At 41.3% G+C, this 20,875-nt stretch overlaps 1 protein-coding gene across 6 annotated transcripts in view; it reads left to right on the forward strand.

Moving 5' to 3' along the window:
* Positions 1-20,875, forward strand: part of Numa1 (nuclear mitotic apparatus protein 1) — an 86,303-nt gene that overhangs the window by 42,625 nt on the left and 22,803 nt on the right. For all 6 annotated transcript variants that reach the window (XM_041675899.1, XM_041675905.1, XM_041675903.1 and 3 more), the window contains exons 3-4: positions 9,983-10,068; positions 13,517-13,596. In XM_041675899.1, coding sequence (XP_041531833.1) covers positions 9,983-10,068; positions 13,517-13,596 — 166 coding nt within the window. The remainder of the gene's footprint in view (positions 1-9,982; positions 10,069-13,516; positions 13,597-20,875) is intronic.

Raw genomic sequence — 20,875 nt, forward strand, 5'->3', positions numbered from 1 at the left:
AAATCTTGAATAGCAGAGTTTAGTCTAAATATCCAGTCTATGGTATTATAAAAGTGATGTACATTGTATATATCTATAACCATGAGGAAGTTAAGGGTGATTTTTTTTTTTCTGGTAGCAAATGCGGTAGTTTATCAGGGATGTCTTGTTCAGTCCCTGTGCAATTCACATATTTCTCAGTGTGCACCTTTACTCATTAGTTCATCCAATTCTGAACATTTGCTCAGTATTCTTGATCAGCCAACCATTTCCATAACAGGATTGATGAGCCCTGGGTTTTCTGCAAATGCTTCATTGACTTTTCCCAATAGAGAAGAGTTCACTGGCAGCCTTCACACCACCCAAAAGCTAGTCTTGTTTGAATAGATAGAAGACTAGCTTTTTTTTTTTTTAAATTTATTCATTAGGCCGGTTGTGGTGGCGCACGCCGGTAGGATTTGCTGAAGGAGGCAGAGGCAGGAGGATCACGAGTTCGAGGCCAGCCTGGGATAAAAGAAAAAAAAATAATAAATTTATTCATTAGGAGTGGAGAAATGTTCAGCAGTTAAGAGCATTTGCTATTGCTCTTGCAGAGGACCCAGGTTTGGTCCTCACCAGTCATATGGTGGCTCACAACCATCTATAACTCCAGTTCCAGGGTTTCCATCTTCTGGCCTCCTCAGATACTGCATGCATTTGATGCACCTGCATACAAGGAGGCAAAACACTCATGAATTAATTTTATAAAATAGCATTTTAAAACATGGCTTTTATTATGTGAAAAGAATACATGGCTTTTATTATGTGAAAAGAATGGTATAAAATTACTAGTGCTAAAGAGATGGCTCAATAATAAAACAGAAACATGAGTGCCCAAGTTCACATATGTTGTGTGCTCATGTATACACACATACAACACATCATACATGCAGTCACACAGAACAAAATATATACGTATATTTGCTAATTAAAACTGTCTTTGAAAATTTTACCTAGAGAGAAGGAGATGGAGAGAAGGCAGCAGCCTAAGAGCACTGATGTTCAGTACTCACATCAGACAGCTTACGTTTGCCCATAACCCTCTGCTCTCAGAGGGCGCCTGCTGAACATAAATTCATGCAGGTGCATATTCATGAATACATATGACAAAAATAAATCTTAAAGGTAAAATAATTTCCTAGGAGAAGGACTACAAGAAAAACACTTTTGTCAGTGCTGAGACTGTATGTAGTTGAGTATTGAACACATACTAGCAAGTGCTAAACTCTCATTTGGGACCCCAGGAGCTCTCCTCCAAAAAAACTAATTTTGTCAAGAGCTGTAGAGTGTAGCTTGGTGGAGGGCACTTGTCTATATTCACTTTGTCCTGGTTTCCATCTCCAGCACTGTTTTGAGGAAAAAAAAGAATCAGACGGGTGGTGGTGGTGGCACGCCTTTAATCCCAACACTTGAGGCAGAGGCAGATGGATCTCAGTGAGTTTGAGGCCAGGTCTACAATGAGAGTTTCAACCCTACACAGGGAAACGCTGTCTTAAAAAACCAAAAAAGAAATAAACTCCTCCCGAAAAGAATCTTTATGATGAATGTATTAAAATGCTATTTGTGAAAGTTTTTTTTCCTCCCCAAATTTCAGTGGTTTCTATTTTGCTTTAGTTAAAATGTAGTTTGAAACTGTAAGTTGTTGCAGACCTTCCAGGCAGTGCGTGGGTTAGCCAGTGAGCTGTGTCTCCACCCTGACGATTACACTCTGGCTAGACATGCAAGAACCTCAGCTTCTTCACCTTTGAATGGTTTCCCAACCTAGAGCAAATAACAAGAAAAATGCTCTCATTTTTATGAATGAAACCATTTCTGGATTATTACCTTATTGTTAGAAGTGATGAGTCTAAATTCCTTAAATGACTTTAAGTCAGCTAATTGGCATGATTTTCAGTCTTGTTAGTGAACAAGCGTTCATTCCCTCTGAATACTTTACCTAGGTTGCAGGCATTTTTTGGGGGAGTGGGGCGGTTTCAAGACAGGGTTTCTCTGTGGCTTTGGAGCCAGTCCTGATCTAGCTCTTGTAGACCAGGTTGGCCTTGAACTCACAGAGATCCAAACCGTGCCTGCCTCTGCCTTCCCCCCACCCTTGCTGGGATTAAAGGCTTGCGCCACCACCTCCCGGTAAATTGCAGGCATTTAAAGGGAGATAATTTTGGATTCTTAATTCTGAGCAGTCCCTCTTGATTCAGCAGCTTAAAAAGGATCTTAGCCTGAAGTCTTTCAGAATCTTAAAAAAAAATAAATAAGGGCTGGAGAGATGGCTCAGTGGTTAAGAGCATTGCCTGCTTTTCCAAAGGTCTTGAGTTCAGTTCCCAGCAACCACATGGTGGCTCACAACCATCTGTAATGAGGAGTCTTCTCTGGCCTGCAGATATACGCACAGACAGAATATTGAATACATAATAAATAAACAAATATTTAATAAATAAATAAACAAATAAACAAACTGATCTGTTCTGACTAACTAGATTGAAGCTGCCCCTCCCCACCAAAAGGCAATATAGATATGTTGCCTTTAATCCTCCCGTGGTAGGACTAGGGTTATATAGTTCAGTAAGTGGAGTGCTTGCCGGCATGTGGAAGCACAGTCTTGATCCCTAGTCTAAAAGGATAAAAAACAGGAAAGAATCTTTTAGCCTACATTAATTTGGATCCAGTCTAAAAGACTTGTTGTTTTATTGTTTTGTTGATTTTTTTAAAATATTTTATTTATTTATTATGTATACAATATTCTGTGTGTATGCCTGCAGGCCAGAAGAGGGCACCAGATCTCATTACAGATGGTTGTGAGCCACCATATGGTTGCTGGGAATTGAACTCAGGACCTTTGGAAGAGCAGGCAGTGCTCTTAACCACTGAGCCATCTCTCCAGCTCCCATGTTTTGTTGATTTTTAAAACAGGTTCCCTTAAAGTCCAGTTTGGCTCTGGACTCACTACTACCTGAGGCTGGCCTTGAAATCCCGATTCTCCTTCCTAAACTTCTCCAGTGCTGGGATTAGGTGTACACTACCACACGCAGCTCTAAAAATAGTTCTCAATGTAAAAGAACTTAATTGAAATAAATATTGCCCTTTCTAGAGATGAATTGATCTTTTAAATCCTCTTAATTTTATAATGCTGTTAAATTAGCCTCTGCAAAGTTTATATCTGCTTCATTATTTGAATTTTTAAATTTTATTTTTATTATTTTTAGTTATTTGTGTGTATAGGGGGTATGTGCTGATGCCTGCAGAGACCAGAGGTGTTGTACTCCCCTGGAGCTGCAGTTAGAGATGAGTAAGGGGGCTTTGGATCTGATGTTCTGGTGTTTTGTTGATGATAAGGAGTAATGTAGCCAATCTCTTCTGTACCTGCTTTCTGTTGATTGGAAACTTGAGGTTAGGAGGGTCTGGAATGCTGGTCCAAAGCAAACTCTCAAGCCAGCAGGGGATGGTAGGTATCTGGTTTGCTAGCCCAACAGATGAGGAAATTTCACCTGAAAGAATCTGAAGAGACGGCGTAATTACATTTTATGTGACTGATAGAGACTGGTGGACTGAGGAGGGGTAGGAGCAGGAGCCCAAGGGGAGACCAAAGGATAGGCAGGAAGTCCACTGCAGAAGGTGGTCGTTTGAAAGCCAGTTCTCTTGACATTGGCTTTCAGCAAGTTCAGGTCTCTCCTGGACTTAGTGAGGTAAGCTATTTTGGGGAGCAGTTGCAGGGCCACAGTTGATTCCTGGATGGTGTCTGTCCAGATATAGATGAGGGGTAGAAGGTAAAGTTGAAGTGTTTAGGAATATCTTTATCTTGGGTGTACACTTGAGATTTCCAGGCCTGTCTCATGGTCCTGGTGGGTGGGATGTGGAAAGGAGTCCCAAGTCTAGAGCAAGCAAAGAGCTCTCCCTCAAGGGTAGGCGGTAGGAGGAAAGCGTAAGCTGTTGACTGACAGGAGTGTTTACTTATCAGGCAAGGGATTCCTGAGCCCTTTGACTTGTGACAGATGGATCCAAGTTGCAATTCCTTGAAGTTTATATGAATTTTTAAAAGATTATACAAAGAGATAAAACTCTGGTGGTGGCTGGGTGGTGGTGGCGCACATCTTTAATCCCAGCACTCGGGAGGCAGAGGCAGGCGGATCTCTGAGTTCGAGGCCAGCCTGGTCTACAAGAGCTGGTTCCAGGACAGTTAGGACTGTTACACAGAGGAACCCTGTCTCGAAAAACAAAAAACAAACAAACAAAAGTTTGGGGACTCAAAAAGGTCCTAGGATAAAAGCATGAACACTCTTTCCTCTGTCCAGAAAACTTAATTGGATAGAAATGCTTTTTTCTGCACAGTGAGTCAGCCTGTTAAGTCTATATTTAGAAAACAACCAAAGGAAATTAAAATTTTGAGCATGTGACTATGCTAATAGCCAGTGCTTTACCAAGGTTAGACTAATACCAGAACTCCATTCATTAGTATGTTAAAACTCTGAACTTTTGAGGTCTTAACATCTTTATGTATCATCATCTTATGTATCATCCTTAGGTCTCTCCCTTTTTCTATATTCCTTAAATCAAGGCTTTAGACCTTCATGACTTAAAACTAACTTTTCCCTCCCTTTATTTGGAAACATCCAATCATTTATTGTGAAACAAAGGTGGTTGATTACTGAGAGCAGTCATTGAAAAGCAAGGTCTCCTAAATAAAGGAATAGCAAAAAAAAGCAAAACTGTTACATTGAAACCTGTTTTGTGAGTTTACCTTTCTCTACTTGAAGCTTTTTCATCAAGGTAAACCCATCTCTGAGTTTGCCTTACTCAACAGGATACTTAGTAGACCTAGTAAAATAAAGGCCTGATTTTTTGGGGGGGGGGCAGGAGACTGGGGGGGTCTTTATCTTTTTTTTTTTTTTTTTTTTTTTTTTTGAGACAGGGTTTCACTGTTTAGCTCTGGCTATCCTGGTACTCACTTTGATACCAGGCTGGCCTTGAACTCACAGAGACCTGCCTGCATCTGAGTGTTGGGGTTAAATTCATGTGCCACTTAGCTTTTTGGGGGGAGAAGGGGGCAAGGCCTGAGTTTTACATGTGAACCAGTTCAGTAATTGGCCTTGGTTTTAGCGCCTTTTCATTTGAGAGACTTATAATTTAAACTTCCTTTTTTTTCCTTTTAGAATTTATTTATTTATTTCATATACAGTGTTCTGCCTACATGTCTGCCTGCAGGCCAGAAGAGGCACCAGATCTTATTAACAGATGGTTGTGAGCCACCACGTGGTTGCTGGGAATTGAACACAGGACCTCTGAAGAATAACCAGTGCTCTTAACCTCTGAGCCATCTCTCCAAGCCTTAAACTTCCTTTTAAAGTTCTCAGATTTGTATCATTAGCAGACAACATGGACAATTTTTGCACCCAAAGTTACTGTAAAGCAAAATGTTTTTAAGATGAATTTTGGCAGCTGCAGCCTATAGGGAGGGGCTGGCTGAGGTTGGCTTCACTGGGAAGTCCAGGGCCCACCATCAGTGCTACCCACAGAAATCTGAGCAGAATAAAGATGAGTAAGAAGTATAGACCAAATGTCCTCTGTATCAGTTTAGAATGACAGAGACTTACTGGCTACTCGGACAGCCAGCCTAGGCCCATGGTGATCTTCATGACTTTGGTGGCAGAGGTCCCATCTGAGAGATTTTCTTGTAGAGGGATTTGGGAAACTGACCCACCTTGACAAAGTAAGGAGAGGCAGTGTATTTTTCAGTTCTTTGTGCATTGACTATTACAGCCATAGTGAAGCAAGTCCCAGGTGAAATCTGCTGCCCATCTTCTGTGGAGGCTCAGGGCCGCCACCAGGCGTTGACATTTCTGTTTATCATGGGAACCTTTTTTTTCCTTAACTTTTTTTTTTTTTCCTGGTATGAACATTCTGTCTGCGTGTAAGCCTGCATGCTAAGCCGGGCGGTGGTGGCGCACGCCTTTAATCCCAGCACTCGGGAGGCAGAGGCAGGCGGATCTCTGTGAGTTCGAGACCAGCCTGGTCTACAAGAGCTAGTTCCAGGACAGGCTCCAAAACCACAGAGAAACCCTGTCTTGAAAAACCAAAAAAAAAAAAAAAAAAAAGCCTGCATGCTAGAAGAAGGCATCAGATCCCATGTGGCTCCTGGGAATTAAACTCAGGACCTCTGGAAGAGCAGCCAGTGCTCTTAACCTCTGAGTCATCTCTCCAGCCCTTCCTTAAACACTTTAAATGCCATATTCAGCATTTTTCTGAGAGGTTTGAGGACCACAATATAAGTACCATAATATAAGTATGCCTGACTAGACAAATTTTCTTATTTTCAGTTAATTGTTTTTAGACTTAAACTTTGACAAGATGTACAGAAAGCTAAAGCTTGTCCTTGTAGAAGAATGACATTTGTACTTAGCATAGTTCTGAGCACATAAAAACTTTCGTCATGTATAAGGTGGCTGACCATTGACTTGCATGTCTTAGTTATCTTTAACAATTTATAACAAGTTGATACCATTTATAAGGTTAGGATTTTACAGTTTTGTCCCTGTTGAATTTGAGCCTTAAAAATTTGAATTGAAGATCCCTTACCCTCAAAATAAAACATTAAACCATAAATATAGTCAGTAGAGAGACTGGGAACCTTACTTTCCTGATTCTTTCATAGTGTACCTTACAGAAAAATCAGTTTCTTGTATGACTCAGCTTATCCAAATAGCTTAAACTTAGCAAAGTTAGTAAAGACAGAGAGCCTAGGCATACATCTAGTCAGTTTTTGCTAGCCTAAAGGGACCCTAGGAACTCATAAACCTTATTCACTAAACATGTTCCTTATCTAAAAAATTTTTTAGAACTGGGCAGACACTTTAATCCCAGCACTCGGGCCAGAGGCAGACAGATCCCAAATTTGATACCAGTCTGGTCTACTGAGTGAGTGCCAGGACAGCCAGAAATACAGAGATACCCAGTCATGGGGGATGGGGGACAGAAACAGAACAAAACAAATTTGCAAGCCTGTAGTTGAGCCTAGTTACAAAGATGTAAGCCTTGGCTAGAGTGTAGCCAGGATCAGAGCAAGGAAATGGGAGAGACTTTTAGGGAATAAGTGTTGTGTTGACAAGAATTTCAATTCAGGGTATCCCCAAGTGTATCTAAAAGCTTGTTAGAGAGATGCCCAGGATTGAGGGGCATCCTTCCTCCACATAATGGGACACCCAAAAGGGTGTATAGAACTGCCTGACTCCAGCACAATTTTGTGTTAGACTCTACAAGCTGAGAGACAGCAGGTCACTGCAAGTGAGACACTGAGAGGTGAGGAGCAGCAGCTGAAGAGATGAACTCTAAAATTTGGGAGTTGAAAATGGTAGGTTGCAGGAGCCAGCAGAAGCAGATGATCTGAACCTGGGAGTGTCAAAATTGATGGTTTGGTTCAACTAGGAGGGACAGGACCTTTTGGGGGTTAAGTGTCCCTCCCAGGTTTCAGACACCAAATATAGTGATGTTGCAGAGAAACTATAGAGATAGACCTCTCCTTGGGCAGAAAGAAGGATTTATTGGGGATCATACTGCCAAGGTCATCTGTAGGGCTGGGGGCAGAGAGCAGAACAAATGCAGAAAAGGAAGCAGATTTGATATGACAGTCAGCAGGGTAGGGATCTGAACTGATGCAGGCTCTCCAGAACTAGTGCCCTTGCCAGAAGGAGTTGACCTTAGGGGGATGGTTAAGGATGTTCCTGGGGGAACTGATGGTGGTTTATGATACACAGAAACACCTTAAGAGGCCTGCTTTTCTGGTGAATAGGAACCTGTAGGCTCATTTGCACAGTAACAGTCTTTCTGTTTAGGACAACTAGCACTGCCATTTGTGGGGAAAGGGGCTGTGGGGGCTGGGGCCTGGGGCTTTGGACCTGACAGTGAGCTGCCTGATATGGGGGCTAGGAATTGACTTGGTACCTCCAGAAGCTTGTTCTTTGGAAGGTGGCCCACTTGTTGGTCCCGGGTCCCAGCTACCCAGAACTTAAATAATCACACCAAAACCATATTATTTAAAACACTGCTTGGCCCATTAGCTCTAGCTTCTTATTGGCTAACTCTTACATCTTAACTTAACTTATTTCTATTAGTTGTGTATCGCCTCATGGCTGTGGCTTACTGGCTAAAGTTCTGTCCGGCTCCTGCAAGGCTAAATGGCTTCTCTCTGACTCCAACTCCTTTCTCCCAGCATTCTCTTTAGTTTACCCCACCTAGCTCTGTTCCCCTATAGCTCTGCTACAGGCCCAAAGCAGTTCCTTTATTAACCAATGATATTCACAGCATACAGAGGAGAATCCCATATCAGTTCTTTTTCACTGAGCCATCTTTTCAGCCCCCTATTTTAATTTTTTTTAAAAAAATTAATTTTATATGCTTGATGTCTGAGGAGGCCAGAGTGGGATGTTGGATGCCTTGAAACTGAAGTTTCCAGATGTTTGTAAACCGCTATGTGGATGCTGGAGTTGATTCCAGTCCTCTTCAGTGCTCAGCCATCCCCTTCACCACTCTACTTGTTTTAATTTAAGATAATATATGTATGAAAGCAGGCTCTTGCTGTGTAGTTCATGCTATCCTGGAACTGTCAGTGATGCTCCTTCCTCAGCTTCCCAGGAGCTGAGATTATAGGCATGCAGCACTGTGCTGACTTTGTTCCTTACTGCAGAAATATTTTCATATGTAAGAGTTCCTGTGTGCAGGGTCAGACTTTTTCCACTGTGTTGTATCCAGAGACTGAACTCTGGTTATCAGGCTTGACAAGAAGCACATCCACCCACTGGATCTTAGCCCATTGCTCTGTAAAGAGCATATTTATAAGAATGGATTCTAGTTAATTTCATATAACCACCTTGTGAGATGTCAGAACAGCCTCGTTTCTAAGTGGGCTTTGTATTACTCCCCACGTCATGCTACAAATGTAGTTAGTTAATTAGCGAGCCCCATGGTAGTAGAGCGCAAGTGCCTGTGGAATTCGTCTGTGGACTTCTCTACAGAGGTCCTGCTGCTGATAGCCTGTGTACTTGACGTATTTGTGCATGGCCCTGGGGATTGTGTAGTGTAAAGTACTAGATGTCATTTGAAGCCAAAGAGAAAAAACAGGCAGTTGGGTCAGAATCGAGAACTTTATCTCCTTCTGCTCTTTTCCCTTTAAAAAAAAAAAAAAACTTCCTTTGTTCTTTCATTATTTCTTCTTCCTCCCCTCAGACTAAAGTGTGTATTTGTAAACTGTTATTATTTTTATGATATTTATTTGTTTAGTGTGTGTCTGCATATGTACAAATGGAAGTCGGAAGGAAGCTGAAGTCTGTCTCCTTTACCTCGTGGGTTCTGAGGATCAAACAAGTCACTAGGCTTGGCAGTAGGTACAGTCGCGTGCTGCATCATCTTCCTAGGCCTAGGCTGTAACATGGTATTTGGTGTGCTATGGCCCTAGGACTCCTAGGAGGACTCTTAGAGGTAAAGCCTTTCCTTTGATTTTTAGGTGGCTGTACATGTGCATAGTCACCGAGTGAGTGTGTATAAATTAAAAATCTTGGCTTGGTGTAGCACAGAGTTGCAACTCCACCCCTCATTTAGGAAGTAGAAGTTGAAGGATTAAACATTTTCTGACAGCCTAGGGTAGATAATGAGACTTTATCTTAAGTAAATAAAAAAACAAATCCTGGACTCACCAGTCCCTTTATTCCTATAGCCTACAAATGTAGGCACTCAGAGTGAGCAGAGCTACATGCTTCTGGCATGGTTTTGTTTTTGTTCCATTGTTGTTTTCGAGATAGGGTTTGTCTGTATCCCTGGCTGTCCTAGAACTCTCTTTGTAGGCCAGGCTGGCCTCAAACTCACAGAGACCGTCTACATCTGCCTTCTAAGTGCTGGGACTAAAGGCATGCACAACGCGGACGTGGCAAAGAATGGCTTCTGGTATTAGAAGTATTCTTAGCAGACTCTTCCCTTTGGCTTGCAGGTGAACAGTCTGCGTGTGGCTGACCCGGTGGAGACGGTGCTGCAGCTCCAGGACTGCAGCATCTTCATCAAGATTATTAACACCATGTGAGTATGAGCCGTCCAAATCCTAGCTAGTCCTTGGGTGGGGCTGCATGTGCTCGATTAGTGGGCCAAGACACCGTAACCTTGCCTTTCTAGTTACTGGACCTCTCAGTGGGAGGGGTTTCAGCCTTGTCATATCCAAAGACCTCCTCACTCTGGCACAGAAGACTCGTCAAAGCCCTATGCACAATTCTAAAAGACTACCCCCAAGAACTTCCCATCTTCCTGTCTCAAAAGTAGTCTTCTGTAACCCTCTTTTCATGGTGCACCCTGCCCTGCTCTCATTGTTGTGCGTGTGAGATGCACGTGCATGAACGTGGATGCTTGTATGCCACAGTGTCCAGGAGGAGGTCAGAGGGTAGCTTCAGGAGCTCTTCTCTCCTTCCACTATGGGTTACAGGGATTAAGCTCAGGTCATCAGGCTTGGGAGGCCCAGCCAAGTGTATCTAGGCGGATAAGGCTGAGCTGGAGAACTATGATGGGAACACTAGCGCTGCTGAGTGGCCCAGCACAGAGAAGCCTGCTAGAATGGTTTTGTTATCCTTTGAAATTTTCTCTTTTGGGGGGTGGGGTGTCTTACAGGAGTTTCAGACCATTGACTTAATGCCACTGGCTCTTCTTTTTTGTTGTAGTTGTGGCTTTTTGAGACAGGGTTTCTCTTTAAGTTTGGAGCCTGTCCATCCTGGAACTAGCTCTTGCAGACTGGATTGGCCTCGAACTCACAGAGACCCACTGCCTCTGCCTCCACCACCACCAGCTGTTTTTAGACAGGGTTTCTCTGTAGCTATGGCTGTCCTGGAACTAGCTTGTAATATAGGCTGGCCTCGAATTTAGAGATCTATCTCCCAAGTGTTGGGATTAAAGGTGTGAGTCCACCACTGCCAGCTTTTCTTTTTTCTCAGCCCCTTCCTCCTTCCCTCCCTCCCTCCCTTCCTCCCTCTCACTCTGTCTCTCTCTCTCTCTCTCTGCCTCGTCCAGGATACCAGGCCTTCATGGCCTCATTATTTCCTTGTTCCAATTTATTCCCATAAGTGTGATTTCAAGAATATTACATCTCCTTTGCTTGTAGTGCTTCCGTAACTCTCTGTGGCTGGCAGATTGGAATCCTAAACGCTTATTTGTTTGCTTTTTATATTGAGGCAGGGTCTCATGTAGCTAGCCTCAACTGACAATGTAGTTGAAGGATGGTCTTGAATTTGTCTCCCTGGTGCTAGGAAGGCCTAGATAATTTTTACTATTTTCAAACCATAATAAAGTGGTAGATTGAGGCATCTGTCATCAATGGTGGGTGAATCCATTAGGCTGGCAATACCTAGCCCACCATTTAACTTTACTATTACTAAAAGGCAAGCGACTAGATACAATACCCTCTGTGTTGTAATATATATTAGTGTGTGTGTATGTATGCAGGTATATGTGTGCTTTTTTTGAAATCAGAATAGATGAGGAGTTTTTCTTTTTCTTTTTTTTTTAAAGGTTTATTTATTTAATATTATTATGTACATAGTGTTCAGCCTCCATGTATGCCTGCAGGCCAGAAGAGGGCACCAGATCTCATTACAGATGGTTGTGAGCCACCATGTGGTTGCTGGGAATTGAACTCAGGACCTCAGGAAGAGCAATCAGTGCTCTGAACTTCGGAGCCATCTCTCCAGCCCAGATGAGGAGTTTTTCAAATTTGAAAGACTAAAGTTCAAGGCTGGAGACATCTCAGCACTTAGAGCACTGGTTGGTTGATCTTCCAGAGGAACTGAGTTTGATTACTCCCACCCAGATGGCGACTCACATGTTGTGGAATCCAGGGGATTTGATGTCTTTCTAGCAGTCATGGGCACCAGTAGCTCAAGGTGCATAGGTAGACATGCAGACAAAATACCCGTACAGAAATACTTTCTTTTTAAGAGAAAAGACAAATTTCCTTGACTTGGTACAAAGCAACAGTCCAGAAAAACATTGTACCCCAGTTTACCTTGGTGAATTCATGCGTTCATTAGTTACTTCCAGGAGCATAGGTGACTCAGGCAACCGCCCCACCAAAAAGGGTAATAACGTATACAAAAATAGAACTACAAACATAAAGCCAGCCACACTGAACCTTATAGAAGAGAAAGTGGGAAGCACACTTGAACGCATTGGCACAGGGAACCACTTCCTAAATAGAACCCCAGCAGCACAGACACTGAGAGAAATAATTAATAAATGGGACCTCCTGAAACTGAAAAGCTTCTGTAAAGCAAAGGACACGGTCAACAAGACAAAACGACAGCCTACAGAATGGGAAAAGATCTTCACTAACCTCACATCAGACAGAGATCTGATCTCCAAAATATACAAAGAACTCAAGTAATTGGACAAGTAGATACACTAATCTACCTTATCATCCTAGTCTATTTTTCTTTTTTCTTTTCCAAAGTGATTCCTGAGTCTAAACATTTTTCCATTCCCAGCCCCATTATAACCCCATTATAGCCAACCCCCAACAGATGACAATTATCCATAACCCTGAGGGAACAAAATCTGTTGGGAAGGGTCCACTATTTTCTTAGAATTGTTTCCTGCTGTGTAGTGGGCAACAGTATCTATGTGACCCTGTAAAAAACTAAAACAGTGGTTAGTCTCAAGAGGACTAGCTCTAACATCGTAGCCAGTCTGAGCAGGCTGTTGGGTTTATCTGAAGTTCTGGCCACAGTGTTGTAAGAAGAAGGTGGACCATCTCATCCAGCCAATTTGGACTTTATTGAGCAGTTTGTAGTTCAAAGTCAATCTTTGAGTGGTGTTTATCCGCTTGGTGGCATCATTATGAACCAGGTAGAATCATTGTTTTGGGGACTTCCTTTTGGAGACTTCAGAGTTTGCTGTTAGGAGAATTTATTGTTCATTGTGGAAAACTTAAACATTATTAATATAAAAATGGAAAGTTTAAATTTTAAGATCGATATATTTATCTAAAGAAAGGTATTAAGGAGTCAAAAATAAGTAGGGAGAAATAGAAATTTGGGGAGACAGTTCTGGCTGTCTGAAGATTCCCTGCTCGCTGCCGTCCTCTCTTACTTGTTCCTTTCTTCTGTGTGTTGGCTGTTGGAGAGTTGGGGGAGAATGAGCACCCCTTCTCACCTCTTCTAAAAAATTTCAGCTCTTTATTCCTCTGCTCAGTGTGGAGTGTGGGGACTTTGCCCTGAAAACCTCAGAGCCATGTCTGCACTCAGGTTTCATATCTTGGCACTGTTTTCTTTTCCCATGAACCTCTTCTGCTCTACGTTAGCCATGCTTCCTGACATGTGATTGTTGAGCCACTCCAGGCTGTGTAACATGGCTTCCCATTCATCTGTGCTGTCTCCTGCCAGCTCTAGCCTCTTCAGGACAGACTGGGGCTGAAGGGGCAAAGCAATAAGCAAAGATGGCTAATTACTCCTGTCCAAATGCTTACTCCTTTTTGTCTGTTTTGTTTTAGACACAACACTGAAGAGGGGAAACAAATTCTTCAGCAGCCCGTGCCAGAAAGACTAGACTTTGTTTGCAATTTCCTACAGAGTAAGTGTCTTTCTTAACTAGTTGGGCAGCTTCAGCTCCTAGGACTTGGTCCAGAGGACTTAGTTATGAGTGTCTGACTGGAAAAAAAAAAGGTTCAGATTTCCCTACTCAAGCAAAAAGACAAACCCAGCCGCGTCAGCCTCTTTGAGAGCTTGTTTGGAGGTTCTAGCAGGGGAGCGCAGCTACTCGTATACCCTTGACCGAAGACCGGTCCTCCTCTATTCGGGGAAGGTCGTCCTCTTCGACCGAGCGCGCAGCTTCGGGAGGGACGCACATGGAGCGGTGAGGCAGGAAGGGGACACCCGCCTAGCCAGCCAGATCAGCCGAATCAACCCTGGCGATCAATGGGGTGACAGATGTCGCAGCCAGATCGCCCTCACATCCAGCCTCTTTGGATCTTAGACGCCGTCACTCCCAGCTTGTGTTAAGAGAATGTCCCTTAAGTCTCAGTGTCCATGTCAGGTCCAGGTAGAACAGAGGGCGACATCACTTGCTGGTCATGTAGTCTTTCTATTTTGAAGATACAAGAGAGAGAAAAAGGTTCATGTTACCCTTGTAAAGATAACTTTCTCTTACAAAAAAAAAATAGTTTTCTTAGGTAATTGTTTAGGTGGTAGGTAAACAGACACAGTGCAGTTTCTTAGACACAGGTTCTTGGTTTGTGGTATGGAGATAATGGTAATTGCTCATTAGGTTAGTGGAAAGATTACATAAGAATGTTTGTGAAGCCAGGCCGTGGTGGCCTGAAGGCGTAAGTCATAAACAATGCCACACCAGTTTGGAATTATGATTAATAGGGTGGTATTTATTTAAAGGGGAAAAAACTTACAGATCACCGTCAGCCCTCTGCGCAACCAGGAAGGGAGTCTAGTCGCCAGCGGAGCAGGAAGTGAAGAGAGCGAGGAGAGGGAAGTGGCTGCTTTTTTAAAGGGAGAGAGACCACGCCCCAATGGGCTGGTATCTCAGCAGCTATAGGCTGGAGGAGTGGGAGGACCTCCTGCAACACCTCCCCCTTTTGTTTAAATAAGAGAGTTCTAAACCTACTATGAAATTATATACAATAAGTACAAATATCCTATTCTAAGTAGCTTAGGTCTTGTATAATAAATAACTTGGCCAAGTCATGAGAGCAAGTAACTACATTTATATAGTCTTCAACCCCATCGAAGATCTGAGAAGGGAAATAATGTTACCTGGGTAATTAGGAAGTTCAGTAAAACAACTTCCAAAACATGCAACAAATCACAGAGACAACTAGCTACCTGGGCAATCACCCAAAGTCACGTTAGCAGCATTGAAGCTACCAACTTTGGCTAAGGCCTAACATAACTGACATACCATTTTCAAAGGCAAGCAACTTTTCAAAACTATCTTACCCTGTCTTGGCAGGATATGACAGTCCTGTTTTATCCATTGATGCATGCTCTGTATCTCTGTCAGTGGTTGAGGTATGGGCATTTCTTTGCCCAAAGGCCAGTTCTGCCAAATAGAAAGGCTCCAGGTGGAGTGTCTTTGGTGCTCAACATTCTCTCGGGAATAGAGCGGTGTTGCCAGGAGCAATTGTGTCTCACTACCACAAAACTTAATCTAACAAAAGTTAGATTAAAGGCCATTTTCTACAGCTCTTTGAAGAAGTTGAAGATTATCTATCTATACTGAGTATAATCTCTATATATCTAAAGAACCTGATTAGTCTAATTATAAATGACAAACTTAGATGACTATTAATCTATATAATTCTCAATATCTATCTAACTTTAAGACTAAGAAAATAAACGACTGTGAAACAAATGAGGACAATGACCTCCAAATATAAACAATGTACAAATATACATTGCAGTAGGTAAATATATATCAATACACAAATATTATGTAAGTATCTTAATCAGAGGTAGAAATGTACACTGCAATATGGTAAATATATACTATATATATCAATACAATATATGTCAATACATAAAAAATGTTTTAAACAGAGGTAGAAACATGCATGCATACAATAGTCAATATAATTTAACTTTGTATCAATATACAAGAATCTATACCAATATATTTGTCTAAAAACAGTAACTCACAATTACAAATCTATTATCCCATCATCCCTCTTTTTTTTTTTCCAAAATGATCCCTGAGCTTATAAAATTCCTCCCCCAACCCTCAATCATATACTAATTATAATCAACCCCTAAATGATGTCCCTAAACCCAAGGGCAAACTTTACTGGGAGAGGGGACGTCGTCCTCTAGAATTACTTCCAGCTGTCATGGGGGCGACGTTCTTTCTGGGGGATCCTGTGAAAGTAAAATGATGGTTAAATTTCAAGATCAATGCCTTTTACAATTGCAAATAGTCTCTGAGTATTTTGTGCAGGTCTGGCCAAAATGTTGTATAAGATGTGCACCATTTCAGCTAACCAAGTTGGAATTGTCTTGTGCAGCTGGTACCCAAAGCAGGTCTTGTAGTAGCGCTATCAGTATCATGACGTCATATCAACCAGGTGGAGTTGTTGTTATGGGGCCCCATCTTCTTCCTGGAAACTTCAAATATCACTTCAGGAAAAACTCATTGTTCATTGTAAAAAACTTAAACATTAATCATATAAACATATATATATATATATATTCACTGAAAGGCATGACAGATATATTCAATGAAAAGTATGATAGATATGAAGAAAAGCAAAGATGTTTTCTAAACTCATATTTCTTTCTGTCCCATATCATGGCTCTTGACACGAGACAGAAACTCCAGAAACTATGGGTTTTTCTCTTACTAACAGGCTTGGAATTGGAGAGGGACTGAGCCAGAGTCCAACTTCAAAACCAGCTTTATAAATTTAGAAATATGGTTTAATATTACTTACACAATCCATTCAGTTTTCTTGATATTTCCTATTGGGCAGGTAGTTTTCCATCTGTCAGTATCCAAACATCCAGGGTCCCTTGAATTTTTCAAAGATGAATGTTTTCCTGTGGAGATAAGAACAGCACCCTGCCCCCATTCTATATGTTTTTCTTACCACCTGTATGAACATCATCATTGTGGATGAGCTGTCATTTCTCCTTTCCAAGAGGTTTCTCCTCTTCAAATCGAAACTTTATTAATTTTGATGGTATCCACAATTTTTCTTCTCCTGTGGAAACAAGAGCAAAACCCCTTCCCCAACGTAGCACATCTCCTGGCTTCCACTGAGAGGTCAGCACATCTTTGAAATAAATCGGTTGATATAGTTCAGCAGACTTTTCCATTATCCAATGTCTTTCTGCTGCTGTCGTTCCTTTCTCATTAGCGTTAAGAAAATTCAAGGTTAATAAAGCATTATGTAATCTATTTCTGGGGGTATTTTTGGTCCCTTTCTGTTTGTTCAGCATATCCTTTATAGTACGATTTGATCTTTCTATAACTGCCTGACCTGTAGGATTATTTGGTATACCTGTAATGTGATTTATATTATAATAATCAAAAAAGTGTTTCATTTTCTTAGATACATATGCTGGACCATTATCTGTCTTTATTTGTGCAGGTATACCCATGATGGCCATAACTTCCAATAAATGTGTGATTACTGAATCAGCCTTTTCTGAGCTCAGGGCTCATTGAAAACCTGAATACGTGTCTATGGTGTGGTGTACATATTTTAATTTACCAAATTCCATAAAGTGGAACACATCCATCTGCCAGATTTCATTTCTCTTAGTGCCCTTTGGGTTACTCCCTGCAGGCAACGGTGTTTGATTATAGAAAGAACAAATAGGACATCTCTTTATAATGTCCTTAGCTTGTTGCCAAGTAATGGAAAATTCTTACTTTAGGCCTTTACTATTGACATGATGCTTCTTATGAAATTCTGAGGCCTGCAACACACTTCCAATCAATAATTGATCAATCTCAACGTTGCCTTGGGCTAGAGGACCAGGCAGACCTGTATGGGACCGGATGTGTGCTATGTACATCGGACAAAGCCTGTTCCTGATTATGTCTTGTACCTGGATAAACAATGAAGTCAACTCTGTGTCATCTGGTATAAATTCAGCGGTTTCAATATGCAAGATAACTCTTTCTGCATATTGTGAATCTGTAACTATATTAAGAGGTTCTTTAAAATCCCTTAGCCCCATAAGAATGGCATATAATTCTGCCTTCTGGACAGAATAATAAGGGCTTTGTTCCACCTTACTCAATTCATCTGACTTGTAACCTGCTTTCCCTGATTTATTTGCATCAGTATAGAACGTACGGGCTCCAGTTATGGGAGCATCACGTACAATTCTAGGAAGAATCCAAGTTCTTTTTATGAGGTTAAGTCTACCACTTTTGGGATAGTTGCTATTAATTTCTCCCAAATAATTAGCATAAGTTCTTTGCCACGGTTCATTGTCTTCCCATAACTTTTTTATTTCTTCAGTAGTAAAAGGCACTATAATTTCTGCTGGGTCTATACCTGCTGGTTGACGAAGTCTCAGCTTACCTTTTATAACTAATTCAGAGACTTTTTCCACATAAGTTTTTAATTTTTTACTTAGCTTATTAGGTATAAATATCCACTCTAAAATAATATCTTCCCTCTGCATTAGAATCCCTGTAGGAGAAATTCTGGAAGGCAATATGACTAGGATGCAGCTAAGATTTGGGTTCACCCTATCCACGTGTGCCTGTTGTAATTTTTCCTCAATCATTGTCAGTTCCTTTTCTGCTTCAGCTGTCAGTTTTCTTGGACTATTCAAATCTTTATCACCATCTAAGGTTTTGTTTAAATGAACTATTAGATCAGGTGTTATCCCAACAGCTGGTCGTAGACTGGAAATGTCTCCTAACAATCTTTGGAAGTCATTAAGAGTCTTTAACCGGTCTCTCCTAATTTGTGCCTTTTGCGTTTTAATTTTCTCTAACCCTATTCTGTAACCTAGGTAATTAATAGAATTTCCTCTTTGAATCTTTTCAGGGGCAATTTGTAATCCCCACCTAGGCAAGACTTTCTTTACTTCTTCAAACATCCTTTCTAAAGTATCTTTATTTGAATCAGATAACAAGATGTCATCCATGTAATGATAAATTGTGGACTTGGGGAATTGTTTACGAATGATTTCCAATGGCTTACTTACAAAATATTGGCACAATGTAGGACTATTGAGCATACCCTGTGAAGGCAAATTTTTCTCTATCCTTTTCTTGTAATGGTATAGTGAAAAAACAATCTTTCAAATCAATAACTATAAGAGGCCATCCTTTTGGTAACAGAGAAGGCAAAGGAATTCCAGATTGTAGTAGGTCCATAGGTTGAATTACTTTGTTGACAGCTCTTAAATCTGTCACCATTCTCCATTTACCAGATTTCTTTTTTACAACAAACACAGGAGAATTCCAAGGGCTGGTTGATTTTTCAATATGGTGAGCATCTAGTTGCTCTTGCACCAGCTGTTCGAATGCCTGTAGTTTATCTTCCGCTAGAGGCCACTGTTTGATCCATATTGGCTTCTCAGTTAGCCATTTTAAAGGTAGGGCTGTTGGTACCTCCAAAGGTTTGGTATTTGCTGTATGTTCTTGTACAGCCTGAATGGCTGGTGACCTTTTTCCATAATACCTCATCATATCCTTCCCAGAATTATGAGTTCCTGGAACTACAGGAATGTTAATCTGGGTATTCCATTGCTGTAGCAGGTCACGGCTCTATAAATTTATGGCAATATTGGCTATATATGGCCTTAGTCTTCCTATTTACCCTTCGGGGCCTATGCATTCAACCCATCTTGTGCTTTGTTTTACACGAGCTAGGGTTCCAATTCCCAGGAACTGAACATCTATCTCTTGAAGAGGCCAATTTGGATGCCAAGATTCTGGGGTAATGATACTTACATCCGCACCTGTGTCTAATAAGCCTTCAATAAAAGTGCCATTTATACAGACTCTTAGCTTTGGTCTTTGATCGTTAATAGAAGTCTGCCAACATATACGTTTACTCTGTCCTACTGGGTTTTTTGACTCATCCTCCACACGTAATTCATCATTTAGACCAGTATTACTTTTTACAGCAGAAATTGGAGCTTTTAATTTTCTTGGTGAGGCATGTTCTCCACTGTGACTGGGAATGACTGGGCCACTGTTGGCTTGGGGGTCTGCGAGAGGCCCCTCAACGAGTTCCCGATGGTATCGTGTTGCCTTGTTTGTCTGTTGTTGACCTGCATTCGTTGGACCAATGTCGGCCTTTACCGCATCTCCTACATATACCTGAAGGCCTAGGTCTCCTATTTTTGACATTCCCAGAGGAGATATTATTCCTAGAAATTCTGTGCCTGCAATCCCTTTTCAGATGTCCTAATTTACCACAATTAAAACACCTGGCAGTTTGATGTCTCCTCATTGCTGTGGAAATCGCTTCTCCTACCCAAGATTCATCATTATAGCTAAACGTCTCAACATTCATCGTATGCTGAATCCATTCATCCATAGGTGCTGATCTAGACTTTAAAGGCCCAATTATCTTTTTGCATTCTATGTTTGCATTCTCAAAAGCTAGAGATTCAAGAAGTATTCGTCTAGCTTCTGGGTCTGTTACCCCTATGTCCAGAGCCTTAATTAATCTTTGCAAAAAGTCAATAAAGGGTTCTCTCTGTCCCTGCCTAATTCTGGTATATGATTCAACCCTTTTTGCTGGATCTTGTATCCTATTCCAAGCATTTAAAGCTGCTTGGTGACATAGACACAGTACTTCATTGTCATAAAGAGCTTGGACCTGTGGTTCAGCATATTCTCCTGTACCAAGAATTTGATCTTGGGAAACCTCGACACCTTTTGCTCTTCCTTGCTGTTCCATATGTTTGGATGCTTCTCTGAAATAAATTCCAAACATCAAGGAAGGTCCATTATCTAAAACTGCAGACACTAACTGATGGAAATCATGGGGGGTAGCTCTCTAGCATTAGAAGCCCAAGTCCTTATCATTTCCTTTACATATACAGAGTGCAAGCCAAAATTAACAATAGCTTGCTTAATTTCTTTTAGATCATTCATTGCTATTAGTGTCCATCTAGCTTCTCTGACTCCCTTTGAGCCTTTAGAAGTTGACGCTTTGTCAGAATTAAGTATAGGGTATGCTGCTAAAACCTTGGGTAAGCCAGTTCTAATAGCTGGTGTTGGCATTGTATCCTGTCCTTGTGCCTTATTACTCTGTTCACCAGCTCCAATCATTTCTTCAATCATTTCAAGTCTTTTTATTATTGTCTTTATTATTGTCTCTTTTGAATCTTGAATCTCCTGACCTGCATGAGTTTCAAGTAAAGAT

This window comes from Microtus oregoni, unplaced genomic scaffold, assembly GCF_018167655.1.
Source record: "Microtus oregoni isolate MIOR12 unplaced genomic scaffold, Mior012 000027F_ref0000203, whole genome shotgun sequence".
NCBI classification, from domain to species: Eukaryota; Metazoa; Chordata; class Mammalia; order Rodentia; family Cricetidae; genus Microtus; species Microtus oregoni.